General features: G+C 30.4%; 1 protein-coding gene across 1 annotated transcript; it reads right to left on the reverse strand.

The window, feature by feature from the left end:
• Positions 1 to 14,801: 14,801 nt before the first annotated feature.
• LOC120194212 (cytochrome P450 86A1-like) lies at positions 14,802 to 16,490 on the reverse strand. The gene has a single exon (XM_039196594.1). The coding sequence runs from the start codon at positions 16,488 to 16,490 to the stop codon at positions 14,955 to 14,957; it is 1,536 nt and encodes a 511-aa protein (XP_039052525.1). The 3' UTR covers positions 14,802 to 14,954.
• Positions 16,491 to 17,766: the final 1,276 nt, after the last annotated feature.

Below are 17,766 nucleotides of genomic sequence, written 5' to 3' on the forward strand. Positions count from 1 at the left end.
AGAGAGAGATAATGATGGAAGGGAAAAAGGAAAGGAAGATGAATTTGTAAGGGTGGGGGCATGGAAGATATGTACAAGTAGGTGACGCCACGTTGCCATACATTTTTTGGTTCAAACATTTGCATATAATATGATACCTCTTCCTCCCACTTTCAATTTCTTTATTAGATACTAATATTCTTACAAATTGTTATTTGGTAGGATACGAATATAATAATTAAATTTCCTACTTCGATGGATAATAAATTACTCTATTTAATATGAGATTTCGTACATTTCCTTGTTCATGAATTTTGTCCCATTAGAATAACTATAGGGCATGGCCCATCAACCGACATTGGGCAAGAAACTCTACTTTCATAAAACTTTTTTCTTATTGAGATTTTATTATTTAAATTATCCTGTAAACTATAATGTAAAGGATCGAATTGCTTCCTGACTCGAAAGGAGTCAATACTTCTTATGATATATAAATAAGCTCTTAATCATTCATCTCATACTTGAATATTTTTTTAATAAATTATTATTTTATTAATAAATAATTAACAATATTAATATAACAGATAATATTAAAATAAAATCATTTAAAGCATAAACCTACGCCACAACGAAATCATTTTAGATCCATATAATTATCTAATTTATTCATTATTTTCTTCTTTTTCAATCTTTTGAGATGTATAAATTTTATATTTTATCCGCTGATAAACAATAAATTTAAAATTTTCTTATCATATTTATTTTGTACTCTTAAGTATAGGTTTGATATTTGTTTTTGTTGAACATACCTTTTCTTCTTCTTATTTGGTACATAAAAGTTTATGTTAGACATGATCCCTCAGTACAGGGCTAGAGCATATCTAAGATCCAATTGAGATTTACATAAGAATTTACATATCGTCTGCCAAGATTGAAGGTGGTAGGATTCGAACTTGACTTTACAAGCTCAAATTCCTGAATCCCAACCACTTGTGCCAACATCGTTGGATTTGTTGAACATACGTTGATATTTTAATATATCAAAATAGATTAATATTATTAATAAAATTTAAGATTATACTCGATTCGATTATTCGAATATATAACTTTTTTGAAGTCAAAAACTACATTTTACTATTACTTTATTGAAAATTTAAATCATATATTGGAAATAATTTTTAAAACAATTTTACAAAGGGTTTCGAACTTTAATTGAGTCAAAAATTATTTTTAAGCTCATCAGTATCGATACTGCAAGAACATTACCGATATTGTTCATGTGGTACTGCTGTAATATTGATGCTAATAGCTCAATACACAGCAATACCGATATTGCTCATAGCAGTATCGGTACTCCTTGAGCTTTGTAAATTCTAGTAAGCTATTTTGGTACTGATACTATGCCAGTATCAATATCATTATTGGTACTCGAAGTGAGCGTGCCAACACTTCCCTTATGTTTTTGAGTTTGAAATTCAATATACCATTTTGGTATCGATACTCATCAAGTATCGATAATACTAAGTACTAATACTCAATTTATCAATACCGATACCCTTTTCTCCAACAACAATATTTTTGTATTTAATGCTGGAAGTATCGATACTCTAAACACAAATACTGATACTCAAGGCGTCTGGGCAGCATTTATTACGGGAAATTTCATCTCAACGATTTTGTTAACTTTAACAATTACCCAAACAATTAGAATTGAATGAAGAGGTATAAAAACAAGATTTCAAGTCATATGTGAAAACAATAAATCAATAAGAAAGTCAAAGCAATCTCATTAAGCCAAAAAATTCAATCAACATTCTCAAATATATTTTTTTCTTTCAATAACACTTGTGTACTTTTTCTTTTTTACCTTTTCAAGTGTTCTATTTATTTTGAATTGTGCAAACACATTTCTTGTAATAGATTTTCAAAGTTTGTTATTTGTATTTTTTTCTTAGAAAGGGTTGTACCCTTAAGATAATTAGAGGTGAATATATAAAATAAAAATTTATAGGATGAATGAGTTCAAATTTATATAAATAAAATTCATGTTAAATTTGAGGTAAAAAAATGATATCTTTTAATTTTTAGTAATTTAATTTAATTTTTTTTAAAAAATTATTTTAAATTATAAATATTTTAAATTAAAAAATAAAATAATCCCATTAACTTTTAGAAAAAATCAATTTAATTACGTCAACACTTTAACCATAAACAATAAAAACCGTTAGTCAAAAGATCACATTAAATCTGTTTTTTAAGTTTAAGGGTCATATTAAATATAAAAAAATCACAAAAGCCACGTTAGTTTTTTTTTCCCCCCATAAAATACGACTCACATATCATTTTTGCCTAAATTATGTAATAAGTGATCATTAATTAGTCGTCGATGTCCAACTAATCTTAAATATAAAATCAATTGAAATTTATAATAACTCAGGGCACAAATTATTTAGTAAATTTTGTAAACAACTTTAAAGTATATAACTTAGCAACTAATAATCTTAAAATAGTTAAAAAAACGATCTAATGATTTATAAAAAATTACGTCAACCTTCACAAAATCACAAGTTGCCAGCTGGAAAAAGATTAAATTTTCTGCATGTGGTTGGGCGGCCCCTAATTGTACTCAAGCTGCTGAGCAGTGAAGCTCTTAAAATTCATTTTATACACACACACACATATAATCCTGGTAATGAGTCATGACATAGACGTGCCTCATCACTTACATGCATTATATATAAACTGACATACACACTTTGTTTCAAAATTTTAGAAGTTAATTATTCATTTTTCGTAGAAAATAGAAAGAAAATTAAGGAATAATATTAACGTAAACAAATTAATTTTAACTATTTAGTTAAATTTATTTAATAATTATATTTAATATAATATATAAATTTGATAAATTTACATAAAATAGTTACATCCTACTCTTATAATTTTTGTATAAGTTCATATTATTACATGTTTATGTTTTATTTGTATCTAATTTTGATATTTTTTTATTTGTACGGAACAATTATTATTTGATTGTGGGGGTAAATTTCTGATGTGTAGTTTCTTTCATAAATTATTGAACATATACGGTATTGTACGCAGACAATCTACGGGTGTGTAAATTCGGGTACCTATAATATCTGGATCTGTGATTTTTTAGCCTGTGTTCAGACTCAGATGTTGCGGGTACCATTTTTTTCCTTTTTAAATTATTAATTAAAAATATATATGTTAATTTAAATATTTGAAACTTCGAATTTCATACTCCAACATCCGATAATAAAATTTAAAAGTTCAAAATACAAAATCTAATAATTCATAATATAAATAATTCATTATATTATAATATATATATATATATATATATATATATAAACTAACCGGGTACTCGGTACCCGGAAAAACACAATTTTGTGACCCAGGCCCGACTCGGCCGGGTAATTTGTTTTAGAAAATTACCCGGTTTTATAATGTTTGGGTCAACGGGTCGACTGGTCAGGTTAACCGGGTCATATATTTTTGCACACCCCTAGAAGATACCGTCACTTAGGTGGTGTTTTTTTTTACTGTGTAAGGTTTGCAAAGCTCTTATGTCTGCGCCACACAGACCATACGCAGACATTGAGCTTCGCAGACCGTTTATTTTTTAGAAGACATAAGTTATTCTAACGTCTACGCGGCGCAGACGTGGTCTTATGTCTGCATACGTTTTCTAACCTCTTCAAATAGGTTTTATATTTAATTTTATATTATATTGATTTTGATTTTAATATTAATTTTTAAATAAATTAAATATTGATTTTTTAATATTATATTATAAATATTAATTTTAATATTAATTTTTTAAATAAATTAAACATTAATTTTTAATATTATATTATAGATATTTAATTTTATATCATATAAATTAAACATTAAAATTTTATATTTATTTTAATTATTTTGATTTAAGTTTAAATATAATATTTTTTTGGATTTGTTATTTTTAAATTATATTTAAACTTTTTACAAAATGTAAGTATATAAATCACATTGCTTAATAAAAAATGATTTCATTTTTGATAATTAAGATTTTAAAATATAAAATTATAAATTATGTTTTTAAAATTTTAAAATATAATCACAATTAAATAAAAAATAATCATAAAATAATTTGATAAATAAAAAAATATTTTCTAAAAATATCATATAATTATAAAAATAAATTATGAATATATATTTAAAAAAAATTAAAAGTATTACATAATTGCATATTTAAAAAATCATATAATTTAGTGATCATTTATAAATTTTATTCTATAAAACTTATAAAACTAATAATACATGTGATTATGTGAGACTTATAATAGAATTAATAAGGTGGTGTTTATTTTTCTAAAAAAATTTATTATTGTAGTTGTATGAATTATTTAAATTTCAGTATTGTACAATTAAAATTATTTAAATCTCAGTATTGCAAAACTCTTTTAAGTTTAAAAAATCAGTTTATTTATATTTCAGTTTATTTTAGCAGTTTGCAGACATTAAAAAACAAACAATCTTCTTATTGCAGACTGCAAACTTTTGGTCCACATCTTCTGCTGTAGATGTCTGCTGATGTAGTCCGCAGACTGCATACCTTTTACCTCTGCAAAAACAAACACCACCTTAGTCTGTGTTTGTTTTCACTGTTCCACCTCTTCAAACCTCTTATGTCTGCGCCGCGTAGACCACGCGCAGAGATTAGGCTTCGCAGACCGTTTGTTTTTTAGAAGACAAAAACTCTTCTAACATCTGCGCGAGCTCTTCTTGGTGCATACATGATTTTATGTATTCAAAGGTCTTCAAACATCTTCAAGAACAACTATAAAATATGGTTATTTATTAAAATAATTTTAAATAATTTAATAAGGTTATTTATTTTAAAATTATTTATTATAAAATAATTTATTTTAGAATACATTATTATAAAATATAGATTGATTTATTTTAAAATAATTTATTTTAAATAATTTGATTTATTTATTTTAAAATATGGATTGATTTATTTTAAATAATTTATTAGTATGGATTGATTTATTTTAAAATATGGATTGATTTATTTTAAATAATTTATTAGTATGGATTGATTTATTTTAAAATATGGATTGATTTATTTTAAATAATTTATTAGTATGGATTGATTTATTTTAAAATATGGATTGATTTATTTTAAATAATTTATTAGTATGTATTGATTTATTTTAATATGGATTGATTTATTTTAAATAATTTATTAGTATGGATTGATTTATTTTAAAATATGGATTGATTTATTTTAAATAATTTATTAGTATGGATTGATTTATTTTAAAATATGGATTGATTTATTTTAAATAATTTATTAGTATGAATTGATTTATTTTAAATAATTTATTAGTATGGATTGATTTATTTTAAAATATAGATTGATTTATTATTGTAGTTGTATGATTGATTTATTTTAAATAATTATTAGTATGAATTGATTTATTTTAAAATATGGATTGATTTATTTTAAATAATATTAGTATGGATTGATTTATTTTAAAATATGGATTGATTTATTTTAAAATATGGATTGATTTATTTTAAATAATTTATTAGTATGGATTGATTTATTTTAAAATATAGATTGATTTATTATTGTATGTATGGATTGATTTATTTTAAATAATTTATTAGTATGAAATGATTTATTTTAAATAATTTATTAGTATGGATTGATTTATTTTAAATAATTTATTAGTATGGATTGATTTATTTTAAAATATGGATTGATTTATTTTAAATAATTTATTAGTATGGATTGATTTATTTTAAAATATGGATTGATTTATTTTAAATAATTTATTATTGTAGTTGTATGGATTATTTAAATTTCAGTATTGTAAAACTAAAATTATTTAAATCTCACTATTGCAAAACTATTTTAAGTTTAAAAAATCAGTTTATTTATATTTCAGTTCATTTTAGCAGTCTGCAGACGTTAAAAAATAAACAGTCTTCTTCTTGCAGACTGCAGACTTTTGGTCCACCTCTTCTGCTGCAGATGCCTGCAGAGGTCTGTAAAAATAAACACTACCTTAGTCTATCTCTTTATTATAAGAAAGAAAAAAGAATGATTCTTTTCTTGGACCAAGCCTTAAAACCAACCCTAAAGATAATGGACTTAGTAAGTACACTGTAAAAATACAAAACAATAAAAGTTTAAACTTATAAAAAAATATGCAACACGATATATAATAAATATATAGTATTCGTTTTTAATATATTTAATATTTTATAATAAATTATTAATTAATTTTTGAGGACACACGGTTAGAATTGTTTTATATATAAAATTAAGATTTAAAACTAATATCGTGAATAAACGAAATTAAATTTATAACATCATTTTTATAATTAATTTTTATAATATATTATTTAATTAATTAAATAAGTGAAGATCAATCTGGATTGTGCTTTTGAATCTACTGGGCGCATAGCGGCTGTGGGGTTATTGCCAAAGATGCGTTGGCTAGGTGCTTGGCGGAATGGCTTCATCATTACCAGGTTGTGTCAAAGCTGAACTTTCGAAGATTCATGTTTTGAATACAATATTTTCTTTAGTAAACGAGTATCGATGGATGCATATAATCTTTTAATCGGATTTAACGATTGAAGTTAACAATATGTCTCGATCAGAGGATGATTTGTCCACGTTAGGTTATCATCTTCGGAAAGCTCGTAAAATTTTGGATGCTATTTGAATTACAAACTGTGTTTTGTTTCAAGAGTTTTTAATATCGTGGCACATACTTTAGCTAAGTGAACTCTCTGTTATGAAAATGTTTTATATTTTAACTCAGTTTATCCCTAAATTATTACATCTGTTGTATCCAATAATTTATCTTCAGAGTAATATAAGATCCTAGAACACTCTTTTCTCTTTATAGGTCTTATAATAGATTTTTAACGAGATTTTTTTTAAAATGGACAAATACTGATGATTATAATAAAATATATTTAATATTAGTTTTTATATCTTTCCTGCACATAGTTTTAACTTTACTACTTTTACCTTTTCCCCCAATCTTTTTCGAGTGATTTATTTATTTTTACAGGAATTAGTGCACTTCCACATTGACTACTTGTCTCTTTCCTTGAACAAAACATGGAGCAATGAAGTTTAATTCATTAATTTGTTTATTTGCCCCAGCAACAAAAGGGATCCATGGTTCTATTCAATTTAGATGTCAACGTAGATAATGCCTTAGCCCCAAGTATAATTAGATATTGGGGACACACACATATAACTTTTTATTGGTTTCTCTTGGTTTGTCCAATAAAGGAACAAACACAGAGCTAAATTAATGCGATAAAATTATATTCATAAATAAAGAATAAATTACTTATTTTACCCATGGTATTTTTTAGAATTTCCTTTCTGAGTTGCTAAATTTGTTTGAAGTAGAAAGTTTAGTCACCAAAATGGGGTGATTATTATTAATTAAAACATTCTTTTTTTTAATTAATCACTAGTATCCGATTTATTGACCAACTAATCCAGATCAGGATCAGGTACTGTATAGGCGAAGACGACCCTCCCAACCCAATTTTGCTCCATTCGCAAACGTTAAGATTTGAACCACTGGTCTTACTTAATGAATTTAGTGCCTCCTCCCACTAGACCAACTGATTGTTGGTTAATTAAATCATTCCTTGATTATTACTTTTTTTCGTTAATGAAAACTTTACTCAAAAAGATTAACTTTATTTTGAAGTAATAATTTTATTGTTTGGTATTTATAAAATAATATATATATATATAGATATATATATATATATATATATATATAATTACATGTTAAAGTAATTACACCGTCAAGTATCTTAATCAATTTCGTTGATTTAGTTACGGAATCTTCTTTAAGCCAAGTTCGAAACAGGAAAGAAATTGCACATAGAATATTGAATCCTGGTTGTGATGGGGATGGTGTGGGCCATATCATCTTCCACACGCATACACTATAATGTTCTTGCTACCAACGTGGTTCCACATGATATTTTATTCGGCCGATACATTTTTCTCATGATCCCCAACACTGTCCCCTGTGCTCTTGCCCTTTTCAATTTTATATTATTTTTTTGTTATACTCCAGTTCGAAGGTTTCAATTAATCTGGATCGATCCAGGTTACACATATAGTTTTAGTGAGTGAGTGAGTCTTTTTGCATAAATTTTCTACATACACAAAGATTTAAACCTTAGACATTGTTTAAGTAATATCAAGCTGCTTATCACTTGAACAAACACATGTTGATAATTATTCATCACTAAATTATCTTTTCATTTTTATTCCAATTGTTAAAATTTAAAATATTTTAGTTAAATCACTTAATTTTAAATTATTAATATTTTACTTATTTTTATTTATTTTATTAATTTTTATGATGTGATATATTTTATTACTCCCTTTGTCCTACTAAATGTGTATCATATTCAAAATGTCATATTAGAAAAGTCAACAAATATCACTTATATTTATTTTTTACCCTGAATATTCCACTTTTTTATATATATTAAAAATAAATATGTCAAATCTATCAATCACACTTTAAGAATAATTTTAATATCTTCTAAAACTACATGCATAGTTAATAAAATACATTCATTATGAACGGAGACAATCTCAACCTCATACAAGCGATCAATGACTCATCGATGATTTTGCTCCCATGATTAACCCCAAATCACAACCCCCACTCGACCCTCACCGTCAATGACCTCACCCCAAACCACTTATTCTCTTGTTAAGCCCTCCTGCTACTAGAAGACTCATCAAAGACCATCACACCAATATCAATAGTTGATGTCGTGTGCATTGTCATTGTCCCCTAACCCATTAAATAAAAACTTTCTTTTGACTCGTCATGAGGATTTGAGCATGTAAGGATATAAGAAATACGAAGTCATCGACGAACGAAAGGATGATTACTAGTTACTGATAAGAGGGTGAGGCCGGTGGGGTTACCAAGGGTGGAGCAGAGCATTGAACAATAACAACAACACATATATTAGTCTTATATTTAATCACTCAATGAATGAGTGTTTAAAAAATATATTTAAATATTTAAAAAATATGTTTAAACAACGTAAGATTGAGAAGTTAATAGTCAGACATATTTATTGAGCTATCAAAGATAAGTATAAACTTAATTAGACTCATGTTAGTACAACGATCAAAAATAATTTTTGATACTATGATACAAATATTTCAAAAAATAACAACTGATCGAGTTCAAGACTTAGTCTAATCAAGTTTAGGACATAAATTTAACAACTCAAGTAAACATGTTTGATCATTAACTTCTCAAATATCATATTGATTAGATATGAGGCATTTTCAAGTATTTAAATATATCTTGTTGTCTACTTTAGACCAAGCAATGGTCTTGGCTTAATGGTTGAATGTTTAGTTACCTAAGTGACCAAAGTTTGAATCTTTTTTGCCTCAATTTGTTTTCCTTTGTTTTCTTTCAACTAGAGGGTGACATATATCACTCTTTAATTGATGGAAATAAATCAATTGAATTAAAATAAAGTTAGTCCTCCAACTGAATGATGACATGTAGTATGACATGTGACATCATTTTATTGGAGGATTAAATTTATTTTAATTTATTAAAAATATGACTAAATTGAGATAATATATAAATAACAGAGACCAAATGTGTGATTATATCAAAATATTTAACGTCAATTAACTTGGGCTGACCACATCTTAATTAAATAAAAACAAAAGTAATCATATCTTATGTTTTTTGAAATCAGTGACCAAAAGTGAATAAAACACAAACATGTGCTCATCCGTGTAGTTAACCCATATTTTTATTAGTCAGTGCATTAACAATATGAATTAATTGAAGATTCATGGATAAGAAAAGGGTGATGTGATACTGTGATAGAGTACTAGAGGTGTAAGTATTGATTTCATTTATACCATCATTTGATTAATGAGTTCAATAATAGACTATAATGGTGCACCTCTTAGAGGTGGTAGTTTTGTTGGTACGGATTGACGACAGTGACCCACAAAGTGAGGGTCTGCCTTGCTGTTCTCTGGGTCTAAGTATGTGAACCAATATATTCATATAGGGTAAACTTTTTGCTACTCTTATATCATTATAAAATGTAAAAATAACATAACTAATTACATTAATATAAGTGGTGGATGGTATGGATAAGAAAGCATAAAGAAATCGAATCTAAGAAGTAATAGTGTTGAAAGCTTGCATAATTGTGGTGGGATCGATTGCGGTCTGACCAGCTAACAATCTACGAAAGTAGGTCTTTGGATCTTTTTAACTAACTAAACTTGCATTCTTCATCAGCGTTTCTACTTGTCTTTCTCCTTTTTCTTTAATGCCAGCTTTCATTGCCTTCTCTTTTTGTTGATGAGCTATGAACGCATTGCAAAATTTAATCAAGTTTTGGAATTGCATATCATCAAGGCCTTAACTCTTGCATACAAAATATTATACCCTTCTATTTAATAGGTCCTTGTTGGTAAGTTTGACTCTTAATAATGACTGTTATGTGGTGGATCCTAAATTTTGGATCATTATTGTATATAATATTGATGGAAAAAGTGAGATTATATTGGTGGTTGGCGATTCATTATTTTTCATTTGGGATGGAGAGTGACAACAAATTATTTTATACAAAGGACCAACGGTAACTTTGTAATACCCTGAATTTCAGGTTAGTAGTTTGGGTCAACTCGAAACCCGTAAGTAGAGTCCATTGGATTTCCTAAACTAGTTTATAAGAGTATTAGGCTTAAGAGTGTCCAAGAGTTAAGCTAAGTAGTAGTTTTAAGTTGGGTTTTAAAGGTGAGACCAAAAGAGCAGTTTACCCATAGTGGGGTTTTAAGGATTAAAACCCTTTAAAATAGATGATTTTCACGTGAAACCCCAAAGCTTCCCAAGCACTCTTCATTTTCTCTCCTCCTTTCCTCCCAAGAGCAAAGCCAAAGGTAGAAGCTTTAAGATTCTCCAGCCTAGTTTGAATCAACCAAGGTAAGAGTCTTAATTTCCTTCACTCAAGCTTCACATTAAGCCATTAAACTTATGTTTTGGTAAAAGTTTTAGAAAATGGGTTTTGGAAGTTTGAAAGGAACCAAGAGATTTAAGCTTTATTTTGGACAATATTAAGTAGTATAGAGTGTTTTAAATTTAGTTTCAAGCCTTAGATAAGTTAGTAAACTCTTTACTTTCCTTTGATTCGCCAAAGAAGTTGGTGAAAGTTCAAAGTCATGAAGGAAGGAAAAGGTGACCCAAACTAATTTGATAGGAGTTTTAGTAGCTAAAGGAACCATGTAACACATTTACAACTTCCTTATACCAGTTGTAAATAACTAGAAATGATTTTGAAGGATGTTTTAGCAAGTTTCATGGTAGATTCTTTATAAAAATGTTTTAGCATGTTTCTAAGCCTTATATGACCCTATAATCACATAAGACTTAATAACTAATTAGGAAACCTTAAAGTAAGAAAATTAGGGAGTTTGGAAGGCAAATTCATGCCTAAATAAGCATGTTTAAGGGTGAGTATCGATACTGCTTCTTGCAATATCAATACTATTCATGTTTCAAGCATGAAATCGAGAGTTTTAGAAGAACAATATCGATACCCTTTCAGGAGTATCGATACTAAGGGTCTAGTATCGAGACCAGGATTTAAGAATGCCATTTTGGTATCAGTATTATAGGGAGTATCGATACTTAAGGTCCCAGTATCGATACTTCTGAATGAGTATCAATACTTCCCCTTTTCCCCTTCAAGACATTTCAATGTGTGGTATCGATTCCAAAGCTAGGGTATCGATACTGTAAGGTCATTATCGATACTAATGTGATGTTTTGGGCAATAAATTCAAGAGATTTTTAAGAAGAGACGATGTTTTCCAAAAGCCTTTATTACCTCTAAATAAGACTACAAGTGAGAACAATAACTATGATTATTTCTAACGTAGTAACGAGAATAAAGTATGATGAAATAAGACTAGCCTTGTCTGAATCCTTGGGAAACAACCAGGACACCCGGGTTCCTTTAGAAAAGATAGCAGAGTCGAAAATATAGTTTCAGTCCAGATACATCATTAGGGAGTGTGTTGAGCTCGTATGGACAACCGAAATATACCAAGAGGGGGTGAATTGACCTTTTAAAAGTTAGGTGGAAGTAAAAAAAATAAATACTTTGCACAATGATTTAGAGTGATTCGACTTATAAACCAAGTCTACACCACTACCTTAGCTATCAATACTAAGGATTTCTCAAATCCACTAGATTTACAAAACTTTAAGGACAAGATGTAACCTTACAATAACACACAAGGTTTATAACCCTAAACCTTGCTTACACTATTTCCCAAAGAGAAATTACAAATTTGGCAAACAAAGAAAACCCAAAAAAGGCAAATGTGTTTGCAAGTAATTAAGCTCTCACCCAAATCACACTTGAGCAAAATAAACAATGAAGCTCACAGCTGTGTTTACAACAAAGAATTTGACTAATTAAGCACAAAACAAAACTTTGATGTTGGTAGGTTGGTTCAATATGATTCTTGTTGACCTTGGGAAGCTTTAATTTTCAATTTATACTTTCTCCATTAATTCTAGCCGTTTGGAGCCGTTGGAGATCATTATAGCCGTTACCTACAACCAAAAACAACATTTAATACACAAGGGATCTATCTTTTTCAAATAATTTGATCGTCGTAAGAAAGGGATCGATAATTTTTCTTAAGGGATAGATCCTTTTGATAAAAGGATTGATCCCAAACTCACTAGAATCCAACGGATCGATCCTTTTGCTAGGGGATCAATCCTTTAAGCCAAAAATCCTTGGAAACTTAACTTTAAAATGTAAAAACGATCAAGTTTGGTTTTGAAAAGGTTCGACTAAGTTGAAAACATTTAAAACATACTTTTCAAGTTAATTTGGACTTTGAATTATTTTTGATAAATTCGATTAAGTCCGAAATCAAATTTTCAATTTAATGTTATATCAAAATATTAATTCAACAGAGTACGCGAAACACTTTAAGCTGACTAATTTGGGCACAAGGTCTGACACTCAATGAGTGGGCTAGTCGAGAGTGTGGTGTCCTATGTAGAGATTCCGGGGGCCACATTCTCGGTAGACTAGAGGGGTGTGTGAGCTCTGAGATGCAGAACCCTCAGTCGCACCATGATGTCTACCATAGAGTAGAGAGTGAGTATACGAGCACTTGAGTAGAGCAATAAACTTGACAACTTGAGCCTTTGAGTGTTGTACATTTAGTATGATTTAGTTGTTAGTGTGGCACTAAGCTAGTTAGCTTAGCATTTGGAATTTATTTCCTTACGTATATTAGAAGGAGCATTAAAAAGATCGAGGTCTAGATCAGGCCATTGCAGACCAGAGTACGTCTCAACGTTTTTAAAAGGGCATGTATATTTGTAAATATTGTTGTCCAGTTGAGTCGTACATTCAGTAAAATTGGTCTGTAATATTTTGGAAGTGTTAATATTTTTTTTTGGGATCTCAATATAAAGTTTAATTTATGTTTTTTATGGATGTTTATGTATGAAAATGGATTTAAAAAATAGTCATTTTAAAGTAATATAAATGAATGTAGAGTTGGTTAGCCACTCCAGTGGTTCCGTGTGACATCCTAAATCGGTCGAGTGTATGCCGTATTGGTCTAGGATGTTACAAACTTTGATCCTGTCAATTATTTTTTATATTAATTTAATATTAAAAAATATATTTTTGAAAAATAAATAAAATGAGTTATATTAGAATCCCTCAATTGGAAAACAGTAAGTATAATTTATGTGATATTCTTATATTATCAATTTTTTAACCCCTCTTTTAGTGAATTCTTTGTTTCGTCTTTGTTTATAGGAAAGGAAAGAATAATCAAGTTGAAGAAGACGATGAATAATGATTGAGGAAGCGATGTAGGGTGGGAGTTCAAGAGATAGAGAGACCCCTTTCTTCATCCTCGTACGATGGCTTATATACTAACCCTTATTATTAGTATTAAATTTAGGATGATGATTGTTACTCATAAGTTGACAAGTAAATAGACCTACCTATCAGATACTAGTTTGTAAATCACGTGGATATGTCGAAAGTCACATCAAGGAGTATAAATGTTTGGAGGACACAGTTTCAGAGGTTTCAAGGAACTCAGAAGAATTTGAAGTTTTAGAGACTTTGAAAAACTCTGGAGATCACAACACTCTATACGCAAAACAAAAAGTGATAATAAATATATAGCTTTCAGAACAAATATAACAATAATTAATAAAATTTCAAATTTTATAAATAAAGTTAGATGTCACAATATATTGTCTTATTTATTAGTAATTTCTTTAAATATAATCTATCTAGTCTTGGCCCAAAACAACAAAGCCTAGAACAAAATGGATCTGACTTTTTGAATCCCAAACCCCATTAGCCTTCAAACAGAACTGGATAAACCTAAGCCTACCAGAATTTTCCATTTCATATAGGAACTTTGACGTGCCCAACTCATTTATAAAAGAGGGAAAAGATATATTGTTAGGAGGAACCACTATAAACTTTCAATATGATTTTTTTAATAGTATTTTATATATGAATTATAGAATGGATCTCAATCCTTTTTAGATTAGTATATTGCTAAAAATTGAAGGTACGAACTTTCATTGAAATTATTATGTAATCATATGATCACCAATATGATGTGACATGGAATATAAACAAAACAAATACATTGCAATTTTGAATGACAAATCAGTATACGTATCCAAATATACACCCAAACAAACATTCTATCAAGTTTATGAAACGGAGAACAAATCAAACTATATCACCCCTAGACCTGCGTTGAACAACGATGATCCCGCTACCTTTCCTTGTATCTCAGTACGAAATTCACAGTTGACAATGTGAAACCCAAATCTCTATGCAAGTGGACGGGGTTGCAAGTAAACTCGAAGGCCGTTCTTCATAAACAGAGTGAGGGACATCTTCTGCTCCACCCTGTGTCCAGGAACCAGAGAAAGCCGGTAACGCAGCAGCACAGCTGAGGCCACTGATTTCATTTGTAAGTAAGCCAAGTCTTTCCCCAAACAAGTCCTTGGTCCGGCGTTGAATGACACGAACTTGTAACCATCCTTTGGTGGATCGAATTTGTCACCTTCTGGTGTCAGCCACCTTTCAGGTCTGAACTCCATGCAAGCTTCTCCCCATATAGTCTTCATTCTTCCCACTGAATATATCGAATACGTCACTGTTGAGCCGGCCGGTACAAATGTTCCGTCCGGTAAGACATCGTCTTGGACAACGTACTTGAAGTCCTGGGGAACTGAGGGGTATAAACGTAGCGTTTCGGCTAATGCTGCTTTCAGATATACCAATCTTTCGGCTTCGTCAAACACCAAAGGCTCTTCGAGCCATTTCTTGTGATCAGAACCACGTGTGTTGCGAAGAACCGTTGATATTTCGTTGATGATCTTTTGTTCAACCTCTGGGTGGTTCATGATGAGCCAGAAGAACCAGCTGAGGGCTACGGAGGAGGTGTCCCTTCCGGCGAGGACGAAGTTTAGAGCAATGCGTTGGAGAACATCGCTCGTAAAGAGGTTGCCCTTAACGTCTCTTTTCTTCATGAAACGGGATAGTAAGTCATCTGATGGAACTTCTTTTCTTGCATCAATGGCGCCCTTCATGTAGTTTTCAACGATTTGTAGGCTATTCTTCAATCTTTTCTCTGCTCCAATCCCCAAAATCTTCTCCAATCTCCATAGAAGACCAGGGTAAAGAAGCCTATTCAGAGTTGTTTCTGTGGCAGTGTCGAAAGCCATAGCAAATGGATTTTCAGGCAAATCAGGAGAAAGTGTTTGCGGATCCTTACCAAAGGTAAGGCCACAAATGTTGTCAAACGTTAACCGGAGCAACAAGTCTTGCAAGTCTATCGATTCCTTGTCGTCGGCTGCCTTGTCCAAAATACACCATAGCCGGTTCTTGATGGTCCTATTCACCCACCGAGCCATGGCTTGCCTGAGTGTCCTGGTTGTGAACTCAAGCGCTGCCGTTTTCCTTTGAATGAGCCACGTCTCTCCGTCACTATTGAAGATCCCTTGCCCCAACAGGTCATGAAACGCAGCTTGCCAATGAGGCCCTTTCGGGTAATTATCGAACCGAGTCCGAAGAATGTGCTCAATGTTTTTGGGGTGACAAGTGACGGTATAGAACCCTTGCCTGCGAGCCAAGAAAGGAAGAGCACAAGTGCACGTTTGGTAGGTGGCTGAACCACCTGTGGCTCGAAGGTTACTAGCAATCCAATCATGGATTCTCCTGCGGTTCATGAAAAGAAGCGGTAGGCTACCGACAAGAGGCCATACTCTCGGACCGGATAACTTCCTGGCTAGTAAATGGAACCAGATTGAGTAAGCAAAGACTGCAGCAGCAAAGCTGAACACCAACTGAAGGGTTTCCATGGGATATTGCAAAAATTAATTTTTGAGAGAGACTGGTAGTAAAGAAGTTATATATAAAGTGATACAAAGTAGAAATGTTTAGGCAGAGTTGTTGGGAGATTTTAGTCCATTAAACAGAGGTGTGCTGTTGGGTTGATATGAATTACGTACGTGAGGTAATATACACGAAAACCATGCAAAGAATTTGATTACCTTGGTGCTTACTTTGTTCAAACGAAAGGTATCAAAGTAATTGTTTTCCCTCAAAAGCCAACGGTTTTGCCAATAGTTAAGGCATTTCTTCAAATGCTTTGGTGACCCTCATTTTCCTAATAAAGTAGAGCAGTGGTTGGGGATAGTTTACCCAAACTGAGAAATATGGGTTACTGTTACAAACCCTAGATTCATGTAACGTTGAAAAGAGAAAGAAACCCAAGCTACTAATTTGACTCCATTTGAGTGGGTAGTTTCAAGACAAGTGGATCTTTTGGAAGAAGAAAAGAAAATGATGAAGTGCTTGAGAAATTTTGGAAGATAAATCTCACCAAACCCCATTGATTTTCTCCTTTCTTTTGAATTGTCAATACCAAGTTCAACCTCGTCATTATTCATGGTTTATGCAACAAACAAAATGGGAGAGAGAAAACTACCCATAAACGGGCTGCAAGCTTAAGCCCATATATTATTATAACCCATTTTTCTCATCGTATTTATTTATCGACGATAATCCATGGGATAACCATTTTCCTTTTTACTATATTTTAGCACTAAAATATTATAGGCTGTCCCAGAGGGGTCTTGGGTCAATGCCAAGGTTAAATTTCATAAGAATTTTTTATGTTCGAATTTCAGTTTTATCTCTATAGTGGTTAAACTCACTAGGTTAAATTATGTTTATAATCCTTTATAGTTAAATTTAAGATTTAAAAACTCAATTAAATTGATATTATTATTACTAAAACATCTTAATATCCCAATCCAACGGTCCAAAATTCACAGCAAACGCTATCCCCATACACGTATATTTCCACTTAAATGGAAGGAGAAGAAGAAAAGCTAAGCAACAACAATGGCTTCTCTGCCTATATTTTCCTTTGCTCCCTCAACAACAAGAGTTTATGCAACGGCTACAAAAGATGCAGGTGGAAGCAAATAAGAGAAAGGGCTTTACGATTGGATTCTGGGGAACTTGACCGAGGAAGACCAGTTCTATGAAACTGGCCCTCTCCTCAAGAAAGTTGAAGAAAAGAATGGGGGCACTTTCAGTGTTCGCAAGAACTCTGTTTCAATCCCTCAT

This window comes from Hibiscus syriacus, unplaced genomic scaffold (assembly GCF_006381635.1).
Source record: "Hibiscus syriacus cultivar Baekdansim isolate YM2019G1 unplaced genomic scaffold, ASM638163v2 tig00116997_pilon, whole genome shotgun sequence".
Lineage (NCBI taxonomy): Eukaryota > Viridiplantae > Streptophyta > Magnoliopsida > Malvales > Malvaceae > Hibiscus > Hibiscus syriacus.

Excerpts from the sequence above, each read along its gene's own strand:
- LOC120194212 (XM_039196594.1), bottom strand. The coding sequence starts at position 16,490 with ATGGAAACCCTTCAGTTGGTGTTCAGCTTTGCTGCTGCAGTCTTTGCT.